Here is an 11,734-nt window from a genome sequence, read left to right on the forward strand (position 1 = left end):
AAAATTTGAAAGAGTTTGAAGGCTGGTTATAATCTGGATAAATGGAAGATTAGGGAGTTGGTATCCACAATATGAACAAAGTCAAAGAGGCAGAAATGAGCTTGTAAATTCAAGAGAAATGGAAACTATAAGTCTGGCTACTGCAGAAGCAGTCAACTGCTTACAGTGGGAAGCAATGGTAATAAGGGTGAAAAGGTAGGCTTAGGACAGATTATAGAGGGCATCTAGTATCTACCTGGTAGAACACAAGGCCTTGTCCCCTTCTAAGGAAGCTGGAACTGGGAGAGCCTTCATCTCCTTATTCCCTAGCAGCCAGGGTTTGGGCACATGACCAAGATTCATTCGGGCACCTTAAAGGCAATGAAGCAAATATTCAGGGGTCTTTTGGAAATTATTTATGGTAGCTGTGGCAGCATCAAGTACCAAGGGTACCCAGCATCAGGGTCCTAAGTAGATTCTTCTGAGGAATTATCTTGGCTTTCTCTTCTCTTGCCATGCTATTGGCTCCATAGGCTATCCTATAACCTCATACATTCATGTACTGCCCATACTGGCCAGAATTGGTTTCTCTTATTTACAAACAAAACCATTACAGAATTGCATACCATCTGTAAAAGAGATAATATAATGAAAATTTATACCAACCTGGCACTTTCATACTGTTTCACAGTCATTAATGTATCTTCAATTGTTTTATTCACCAAAGTGTTCACACTGGCAATGAAAAAATTAATGGCTCCAAGAAGAGTCTCTCCATTTTTAGCCAGCAGCTTCTGGGTGTCTGCATTATAGCCAAATTCTTCCTAAAACAAAAAGTCACCTTAACTTATCTAGTAATAAATTAGTAAATTTATTTTAAAACTCTCAAATATCACTAATGGGAAATTATTTGATTTAGAACTCTAGCTATAGAATTTTTCTGTCAATGTTTAAAAAAATAGGAATCTAAATTATAACTAGCTATATTATTACCAGAAAAGTCTAGTAAACCAAAACTGTCGTTAGCAAAGATGCATAGCAAAATAAATAATTTTAAAAGTTAAACTACTTTGTACTAGAAAGAGTATTTTCATTTCTCCTTTTTGTTTCGATTATACTGTAAGCACAGCTGTTAGGAAGAAAAATATAGCAGATTATTAATCAGAGAAACTATAACTTTCACAACCAAATTAGGTAACAATTGGCTAAAACTTTCAGACATAAAATAGATTGCGCTTTTGTGTTTTGACTAAATCTCTTTGAAGTATAAATATTAATAATACACATTTCTTTGTAAACTTACTGACCAGTTGATGCCCAAGCTCAGGTCTATCTGGGCATACAGCTGAGGAAGGATCACTCGACACCAATGAATTCATTTCTCTGAATAAACTGAATCTTGGCTTAGCAACATTATACATGGCTCCTTCAGATATGGCAAGGACTAACTCTAAATTTTCAGCAGTAAAAGCTTTACAGTCCAAGTTTGATTAATTAACAGATTATCAGGAACACATCAGACCAAATAAAAATGTTGACCATATTGTAAGATGTATCACTCAATTCGAGAATTCTGAAGTTTGTCATAAAAATTTTTAATTTAGCTGAAGAGAATGTACTATTAAATTAACTTGAATCTTAGAAGATGCAAATTTAATACTAGTGCTATAGCTATAATTAAATTTTTAGGAGATAACATATTCAACAGTTAATAAATAGCAGGAAAGTAAAATTATTTTTATTATGCTAAAAGTATTTTCCATTTAGAGATCCAGTACTCTATATGCTGGACTGAGGAAAATCTATACAATCTAGAAGGCTGCTCTTTTACTAAAAACAAACAAAAAACTAAAACTTAGTAAGATGAAACAGCAGCAGAAATAGTATATTGCAGAAATTGAAATCCTATATTTATAGATGAGAAAAACTGGCCTAAATTCAAAGCAGACAGGAGGAGTAAACTGCCACTATTCTGTTTCATGAATGTGAATCTCACCTATAATTCTGTGATGAGAATGTGTATAAAACTTAAGATTTTAATGTATAATTTGAAAACTGGCTAGAATAAAAAAGCATTTTTACAAGAGATACAGTAGTAAAAGACATAAACCAATTAGGACACTAGGAAGAAATATACATATGTACATGCAATATGAATAAATACATAAATAATTAAATATGTTTTGGCACCGCAAATATGATAAAACATAATTCCTAAACTTCATTTAGTTGGTAATTTATGTTACTATTCTGTTAGAGACATTTTACATATTTTTGTGAATTGCCTTAGTAATTACAAATAAACTAAACAAATAAAAGAGTACATACATCAAGAACAACGTTGTGGTTCTAATCTGCCACCGAAGAAGGAAAACCAGTCCAATTCCCTGATCTAAAAATGTGCTTACTTTACATATGGAGAGAACAAAGTTTGAAAATATTAAAAAATTTTTTTATTCTTTGGCAGCTCCTACATCATTTACATCTACCAGATACAAATTTATCAGATGTAAATAAACAGCACTTCCCATTAAACTTAGGACTAAATAATTAAAACATCTGATTTGTTCTAAAACATCAAGTTTTAGTAATATAAATTATTATGTAATTGATAACAAATGCATTCTTTTAAACAATAATACAGAGCAATAAAAAATATAAGTATTAATTGATAATTGACAGTAACTTGGGTTGTGTGAACTTTCCTAATTTTGATGTAGATGTTACCCTTTAAATTGAGAAAATACAATTTAATGAGGTGCCGTGGTATAACAGAACTAGGAGTCAGAAGGCATGGGATAAAATGGTAAAAGTCTAGTTTGGTAATTCAAACAACTTGGAAGTTCACATCTTGATTCTGCCATTGACTGGATTTGTATCTCTTGTGAATAATTTAAATTCTTTGTGTTTTAATTTCCTTACTAATAAAAAGAAGATCATTCCCATACACACCTGATAAGAAGTATAATGAGATAATCTGTATAAAGATTCAGACAGATGACAGATATTTGTTAAAATATCATTTCCTATTTACCCTTAGGACATCAGCTTTTTTACTGGTAGATGTTGGTTGTTTCTCTAAAAAAGGAAAGAAGTGGACTAATCTTTAAATTTTCCTCAACTTCCAAATGCCATAATCCCATCAACAACTATCACATCCATCCTAATTTATGTAATGCCAGTAAGTGCCAAGCCCTGAGTTAAGTATTTTCCACGGATCTCAGTTAATACAGCACAAGGTGGGAGACAGTGGACACCATCTCTTCACTACTGCACCCTGCTAAGTTATCCTCATAAAGAATCAACAGAGGCATGGCTGGTGTGGCTCAGAGGTTGAGATTGACCCAGGAACCAAGGGGTCACCAGTTCGATTCCCAGTCAGGGCACATGCCTGAGGCAGCTGATGGATGATGATGTTCCTCTCTCATCAATCCCCCCTTCCTCTCTCTAAAAATCTATCCCCCCCCTCTCTAAAAATCACTAAAAATATATATATATATTTTTAAAAAGAATCAACAGGCAAAGAAGGGAGTAACTTTGCAAGCTGGCATGAGTGATCCTGATTACCAAAGGAAAACTGGATTGCTGCTATGCAATGCAGGTAAGGAAGAGTGTGCCTGGAATATAGGTGATCCCTAAGGCAGTGGTTGGCACACTGCGGCTCACGAGCCACATGCGGGTCTTTGGCCCCTTGAGTGTGGCTCTTCCACAAAATACCACGTGCGGGCGTGCATGTACAGTGCGATTGAAACTTCGTGGCCCATGCGCAGAAGTTGATATTTTGTGGAAGAGCCACATTCAAGGGGCAAAAAAGCTGCATGTGGCTCACAGTTTGCCGAACACTGCCTTAGGGCGTCTCATAGTACGCCTATGCCTTATGACTAATATCAATGATTTGGGGCACCCTACCAAGCAAAGAACCATGATGGCTGAGGGGCTGGCTGAAAGCAAATGCAATATAGAATGGGTAGTGGAAGCAGCTATGACTATGTGGACATTTGTAGAAATAAAGACTATACTTTTAATGAGTATTTCTTTCTTATTTTGTCTTAAACACATTTGTGTGTATAAATACCTTTGTTTTTCCCTTCCCTCTCTTATCCCTTTATCATGTAACACAGTATATGTTAACTTTACATCATAGTATTTAAGTTATAGTATATCAAAGAAAAAAATGAACGTTACCCAAGGACTTTGCATCCTCTTCTGGGGAAAGAGTTAATATGTCTTAAATAGTCTGCAGGACAGTTGCATCATGATAGGTGGAAAAGACTTTCTTATTGTCTTTATTTTGAAATTAAATATGGTTTAAGAACATGTCCATATGTGCTAAATTGAAATGAAGGGTTGTGATAGTTAATTTTATGTGTCAACCTGTTTAGACTATGGTGTCCATTTGTCTGGTCAAACACCAGTCCAAATGTTGCTATGAAGATACAGATTTTGTTGATTCAAATAACATTTATAATGATAAACATTGGAGAGGTGATTTAAAGTTGACTTTAAGGAGATTATCTTCCATTATGTGGGTGGCCTCATTCAAATAGTTGAAGCCTTATGAACAAGACTGAGGTTTCCAGGAGAAGGAATTCTGCTGTTAAGACTGTATCATAGAAATCCTGCTTTAGATTCCAGCCTGCTGGCCTACCCTACAGATGTCAGATTTGTCAACCCCTGCAATTCCTTAAAATAAATCTCCTTGTGTGTGTATATATTATATACCTATCTCCTATTGGTTCTATTTCTCTGGAAAACCCTGATATAAAAACATCCATCCAGAAAATATTGATTCCAGATTTCAAATACATCTCTAGTAGGTTCTAATTTACCGTTATCATTATTATTTTTTAATCCTCAACAGAGGAAATGTGTTTTTAACTGATTTTTTTTTTTTTTTTTAGAGAGAGAAAGGAAGGGAGAGAGAGAAAGAAACATCAATGGGTTGCCTCCTATATGCACCCTGATCATGGATTGAACCCATAACCTAGTTATGTGCCCTGACCAGGAATCAAACTGGCTACCTTTTGGTATATGGAACGATGCTTTAACCATGCCACCTGGCCAGGGCTAGTTTACCACTTATTTTACATTTATAAACATCAATTAGGATGTTAAAGCCAATGAATTTTCTATTTCCTTCAAATCACTTAAGTATACACACTTGCCTTGAGCATTTGTTCACTGACAAATCATATCAAGCACATTTCGGTGCACAAACATCATAAAAGAAGAATATATCATGTCTTTTTAGCAAAATAGGATGGTCCAGATTCTTGACCCAAAATGTTGCATGATGGAAGTCACTCCTGCTGAACGACTAACTAGGTGAAAGAAAATACCTGAAATGGTTAATTTTATGTGTTAACTTGGCAAGGCCACAGCATCCAGATATTTCATCGAACATTATTCTGGATGTTTCTGTGAGGGTGCTTTTGGATAAGATTAAGATTTAAATTAATGGACTGTAAGCAAAGTAGACTATCCTCCATAATGTAAATGGGTCCCATCCAATCAGCTGAAGTCCTTAATAGAAAACTGACCTCCCAGAGCAAGAAGGAACTTTGCTAGCAGACTGCCTTTGAACTCAAACTGCAGCTCTCCCTGGGTCTCCAGCTTGCCAGCCTACCCTGCAGATTCTTTATGTACTGAGTCTTCATAATTGTGTGAACCAGTTTCTTAAAATAAATCTTTTTTTAAAAAATTAAATCTTTATTGTTCAGATTATTACATTTGTTCCTCTTTTTTCCCCCCATAACTCCCCTCCTCCCAGTTCTCACCCCACCCTCCACCCTCACTCCCCACCCACTGTCCTCATCCATAGGTGCACGATTTTTTGTCCAGTCTCTTCCCGCATCTCCCACACCCCTTTCCCCCCCCAAGAATAGTAAGTCCATTCCCTTTCCATGTCCCTGATTCTATTATGATCACCAGATTGTTTATTCACTTGATTCTTAGATTCACTTGTTGATAGATCCATGTTTGTTGTTCATAATTTGTATCTTTACCTTTTTCTTCTTCTTCCTCTTCTTAAAGGATACCTTTCAGCATTTCATATAATACTGGTTTGGTTGTGATGAACTCCTTTAGCTTTTCCTTATCTGTGAAGCTCTTTATCTGACCTTCAGTTCTGAATGATAGCTTTGCTGGATAAAGTAATCTTGGTTGTAGGTTCTTGGTATTCATCACTTTGAATATTTCTTGCCATTCCCTTCTGGCCTGCAAAGTTTCTGTTGAGAAATCAGCTGACAGTCGTATGGGTATTCCCTTGTAGGTAACTGAGTTTATTTCTCTTGCTGCTTTTAAGATTCTCTCTTTGTCTTTTGCTCTTGGCATTTTAATTATGATGTGTCTTGGTGTGGTCCTCTTTGGATTCCTTTTGTTTGGGGTTCTCTGTGCTTCCTGGACCTGTAAGTCTATTTCTTTCACCAGGTGGGGGAAGTTTTCTGTCATTATTTCTTCAAATAGGTTTTCAATATCTTGCTCTCTCTCATCTTCTGGCACCCCTATAACTCTGATGTTGGTACGCTTGAAGCTGTCCCAGAGGCTCCTTACACTATCTTCATATTTTCGGATTCTTTTTTCATTTTGCTTTTCTGGTTGCGTGTTTTTTGCTTCTTCGCATTTCAAATCTTTGCCTTGATTCTTGCGCTCCTCTGGTCTGCTGTTGGGAGTCTGTATAGTATTCGTTATTTCAGTCCGTGTATGCTTAATTTCTAGTTGGTTCTTTATCATAACATCGAGGGTCTCATTAGTTTTCTTGAGGATCTCACTACATTTATCGGCAGCTTCTAGACAGTTCTTAAGAGACCTTAAAAGTGTGGTTCTGAACTCAATATCCTCCATTGACAGTTTTGTCCTGTTTCTTTGTCTCCGCATTTTTTATGCTTTCTTGGTACACCCCCTAGTGGTCTTTGTGCGCAGTCTTGTTGTAGTTAAGCCTTGATTGTTGATGGCAATACCGGGGGTGATTTGACCTCCAGGCTAACTGGCTATGAGAGTCCGCTGTGTCTCTTAAAATAAATCTTTATATATCCACACATCCAGCTGGTTCTATTTCTTTGGAGAATCCTGACTCATACAATACCACATTTCCTTTTTGTCCTTAATAATACATTGTTACTCACTGACCCTTGGATTTAGGATGAATTTTCTGGGATATCATCAGACGACTCATAAACTAAGATTTCACTTATATTATCAATTTTGCCATTATTGTTAAGAGTCAATACTGCTGAGTCTTTGCAACCCTCTTCTGATTTATCTAATAATTGTGAAATATCTTCCTCTGGTATTATCTTCTCTTTGCCATTATGGGCAGGAAATGGAAAATTCTAAGTTCTCCATTGTGTTCATGAATTTTTTTTTTTAAAAAAAGACCACAAAAATGGTTTCTCCAGATTTCTTGTTGGCAACACAAACAAAAAATATTTCTCTCACTATTGTATCATTCTAGGCAATGGTGCCTTTCTTTTGTTTTATTATCTTAGTCATTTCAGGAATTGAATCATGACCTCCTGGTTCATAGGCCAATGCTCACACATTGAGCCACACCAGCTGGGCTATCTTAGTCATTTTTAACATGGTTGGAAATAACTGATGAATAGTGATGAAATAATTCCTAAGGTGATGAAATAGCAAAATGTTTTAAGATATAGAAAAATAAGATCATTAAGATCCCATACTGTGTCAATGATTTCTTATGAACCCATATGGTAGTTGCAAAATAAAAAGTTTTATTCTATTAAAAAAAAGAAGTAAATTTTCTCACTGGGAGACCTTGAAGAAAGAATAAAAGTCATGAAATACCAGTTCTTACGAAGAGTTAGAAATGCTCAAACAGAAAACTCAAAAATTAAAACTGAGTCCAATGGACTTGAGTACTGAGGATTATTAACCCTTAATTCTGCAAAAAAAAGAATTCACATATACAAAGAAATGTAATAAAAGTATTTATTAGCTATGACTGACCATTAGTTGAGTTAATTCATATATAAGCCAGGTCAGCAAATGTATCTCCAAGTTGCTTAGAACTGTATCTGGCATATAGTAAGTCCCCAATCTGTTAACTATTATAATTAACTAGTGGCCTGGTACATGGATTCGTGCACATTGAAAGGAAATTAATTAGAAATATTTTAATATTGCTAATTGCCCTTTCTCTATAATAGAAGTGTCAGAGATGAAAGAAAATGAGAAAACTGTATATGAAAATAATATATAAACAACATAAAAGACATGATATAAAAACAACGAAAACATGATATAAAAACATTGATAAAAACAATGACTAATAAATTGATTAAACTTATTCTAATATCTCCCTGTACACCAGATTAAGAGTAAAAACACTTTCAGAGTGCTTGACTAATTTCCCTTGTGATGAAGTATTTACAACTTTAACTTTAATGTCACATGCTCTTCGAACTCGAGAGAAAGCAACATATAACTGACCATGTCTAAAAACAGGTTCAGGTAGGAATATTCCTACTCTGTCTAGAGTTTGTAATTTATTAATAGTCATTCCAAAAGCTGGCATCACGGGAAACTGTCTTTGAATTAATTTAAATGGGAGGCCAGTGTCAGACGGGGATAGCTGTGCCAATAGCTGGTCTTCAGACATATTCTGTTGATGCCGCCGCTTTCTTTCAGCATCAGAATGTCAATGAAAACAACCAAATTCACGATCGACAATGATAGATGGAAACACATGCGTGCGATTGGCATCAGTGAGAGCTTTATATGTATTATACACGTGTGAGTCAATGTTTATTTTTAGATAGCCAGTGTGCATCATATGTACCGGCTGGTCGGACGGACAGACGTCAGTCACTTAGGCTTTTATATAGATAGATGTTGCCATCTCTAGCCAGCTTTCTTTGTCCAAGTTTCTAGATATTATGAAATGACTTAATACTCTATATTATCTAACTCTTGAAGTTAAAAGTCTGTATACAAGGGATTTCTGTACCCTTAGGTGAGAGAAAAAAAAAAGACAAAAAGGAGTCACTTAAGATATCATATGAAATTGTTGGAAATGTTTTGCTGAATAGAAATGTATGCAGAAAAATAATTTCATTCTAAGACTCACAATTTATACTAATGATTCAGTAAAAGTATATCACAAATCCAGTCAAGCAAGTTACTACTTGTTCAAGACAATAGGAGACTAGGTAAGAGTGAATTTTCAATAGACGCGCAGATTTACATTTTATCCACACCCAGCTATACATAACTATGACTCTTTCTAGGTTCAGGCAGGCTGAGTATTCCATTTCCTTCCCTCCAATCAAGTTCCCTTCCCCTGAAGCCTCCAGCTGACATCTCTAGAGTACAACTGGTTCACTATGTTGACACAAGTCAGTTGGGCCTTCTTAAAAATTATATTAGACTAGAGGCCTGGTGCATGAAATTCATGCGGGGGGGGGGGGGTTAGGCCAGCCCACACCCTCTCTCAATCCAGGACCCCTCGGGGGATGTAGGGCCTAAACTGGCAGTTGGACACCCCTCTTGCAATACGGGATGCTGCATGCACCAGTGACCATACTTTTCATACAGGTGAAGGGCATCTTGCTGTTGTATGGGCAGCTACATTTTTTTGCCCTGATTATAAAAAGCAGTACATAACACGATCCTTCTGAGGCAGTAGTACCATTTTCCCCATCTTACGGGTGGAAAAACTGAAGCAGAGAGAAGTTAAGTAATTGGCTTTGTCACACAGTTATAAGTGTCAGAATCAGGGCTGACCGCAAAATGTGCAAGCCAGAGTCCATGCAAGTCATCACTGCATCATCCTGTTTTTTCAGAGTTAGAGTAACCTTGTCATGTTTTAATTTTTAAATCTAAGAGACTGTTCCCAATGTATAGGGTAGGGTTCCTAGGCCTGGCCGGCGATCAGGGTCATCTGTGGGGCAACTGGCAGGCAGAGCAATCGGGGCGGGGGGGGGGGGGGGGGAGAGAGGGGGGCCCTGCTGGCACCCACCTTGGCTGGCGGCCTGGCACCACCCGCTGGCCGGCTGTGTCCCCCACCACGGCCTATGGTTGCCTCCCTCTGTGAGGCGACCCGTGGGCAGGGCGATTGGGGGGCACCCACTGGCACCCACCTTGGCTGGCAGCCTGGTGCTGCCCACTCGCCGGCCCCGCCCCCCGCCACCAATTGCTTCCCTCTGCGGGGCCACCAGCAGGCAGAACAATCGGGGGGGGGGGGCCCACTGGCACCCACCTTGGCTTGGCTGGTGGCCTGGCGCTGCCCGCTGGCTGATCACAACCCCCAATTGCCACTGCTGCTGGTTGCCTCCCAACTGGGGGCAGCTCCTGCGTTGAGCGTCTGCCCCCTTGTGGTCAGTGTGCATCATAGCAAACAGTCGTTCTGCCGGTCAATCGATTTGCATATTAGGGTTTTATTATATAGGAGGATATCTTTTAAAAAACCTAAAGATTCGAATTTGATTAAGACTTCCGCAAATCAGAAATGTAACAAACTACCTCTTAGAATACTCCTATCGCCACTCGCCTCCCCCCACCCCATAGTCATTTAAAATAATCTTACATGGAGTTCTAGTGACTTCAAACTCAGGTCAGCAAATGCATCTCCAAGTTGCCTTTGTGTATGTACCATCTGAAAAAGCTGGGTTGACAATGTCTGAGCAAGTCTTAGAATATTTTCATACTTTTTCTTGTTATCTCTTAATATATCAATCTGAGCTTCAAGTTCAAGGTCCACAGTTCTTGACCCACGGCCTAGCTTTTCAGAGATAATTTGTCGAGTGCACTAAAAGTGAAAAGATGCATTTTGTTTAGAAAGAAAAAAAGAAACAAAAGAAAAAAAAATAATACAGCAATCCAAAGTAAAATGCTAGAGCATATGGCATATATCACTTTTGGCTTCACAAAAGGCAGACTAACAAACTGAAAACTGTCAGTGCCCTTTTACAAGTTCATTAGGACTCAGAAAGTAAATTTAAGCCAGTCAATGAAGGAAAAATACCACATGATCTCATTTATGGATAATAAAGACCATTATACACTGATGAACAAAAATAGATACAGAGGCAGAGCAGCATTGATCAGACTGTCAAACTACAGTGGGAAGCCTGGGGAGAGTTGGGGAGGCGGGGTAAGAGATCAACTGAAGGACTTGTATGCATGTATATAAGTAAAACCAATGGACACAAGACACTGGGAGGTGGGGGAGGCCAGGGGAATGTCAAGGGGGAAAAAAAGAGGAGACATATGTAATACTCTTTGTAATACTTTAAGCAATAAAACAAAATTTAAAAAAAAAGAAAGTAAATTTACCAGACATGTCTAATAACTACTACTAATCAGAGGAAGTTTTTTTTAAAATATATTTTTATTGATTTTTTTGCAGAGAGAAAGGGAGAGGGATAGAGAGTTAGAAACATCGATGAGAGAGAAACATGGATCAGCTGCCTCCTGCACACCTCCTACTGGGGATGTGCCCGCAACCAAGGTACATGCCCTTGACCGCAATCGAACCCAGACCCTTCAGTCCACAGGCTGATGCTCTATCCACTGAGCCAAACCGGTTAGGGCAATCAGAGGAAGTTTTAAGATTTATCTAGCTAATTCATATATTACCAGGTAAGCTCTCTCACAAAATCATATTTTAAGCTTAATGCATTTGGTAGCTTATTTAAAACAACTGATTAGCATTGATTTAAGAACAATATTGGACTACTAATGACTAAGGAATAATACCAAATTACACTCTCCTATTGGTTTCATATGACTTTCC

General features: G+C 37.6%; 1 protein-coding gene across 5 annotated transcripts in view; it reads right to left on the reverse strand.

Moving 5' to 3' along the window:
* Positions 1-11,734, reverse strand: part of ARFIP1 (ADP ribosylation factor interacting protein 1) — an 84,359-nt gene that overhangs the window by 28,473 nt on the left and 44,152 nt on the right. For 3 of the 5 annotated variants that reach the window (XM_059697825.1, XM_059697823.1, XM_059697824.1), the window contains 2 exons: positions 10,526-10,747; positions 646-803 (listed from right to left, as the gene is read on the reverse strand). In XM_059697825.1, the coding sequence (XP_059553808.1) occupies positions 646-803; positions 10,526-10,747 (380 nt within the window). The remainder of the gene's footprint in view (positions 1-645; positions 804-10,525; positions 10,748-11,734) is intronic. The other 2 variants (XM_059697827.1, XM_059697826.1) reach the window with 1 other exon arrangement.

The sequence above is a fragment of the Myotis daubentonii genome, chromosome 5 (genome assembly GCF_963259705.1).
Source record: "Myotis daubentonii chromosome 5, mMyoDau2.1, whole genome shotgun sequence".
Classification (NCBI taxonomy): Eukaryota; Metazoa; Chordata; class Mammalia; order Chiroptera; family Vespertilionidae; genus Myotis; species Myotis daubentonii.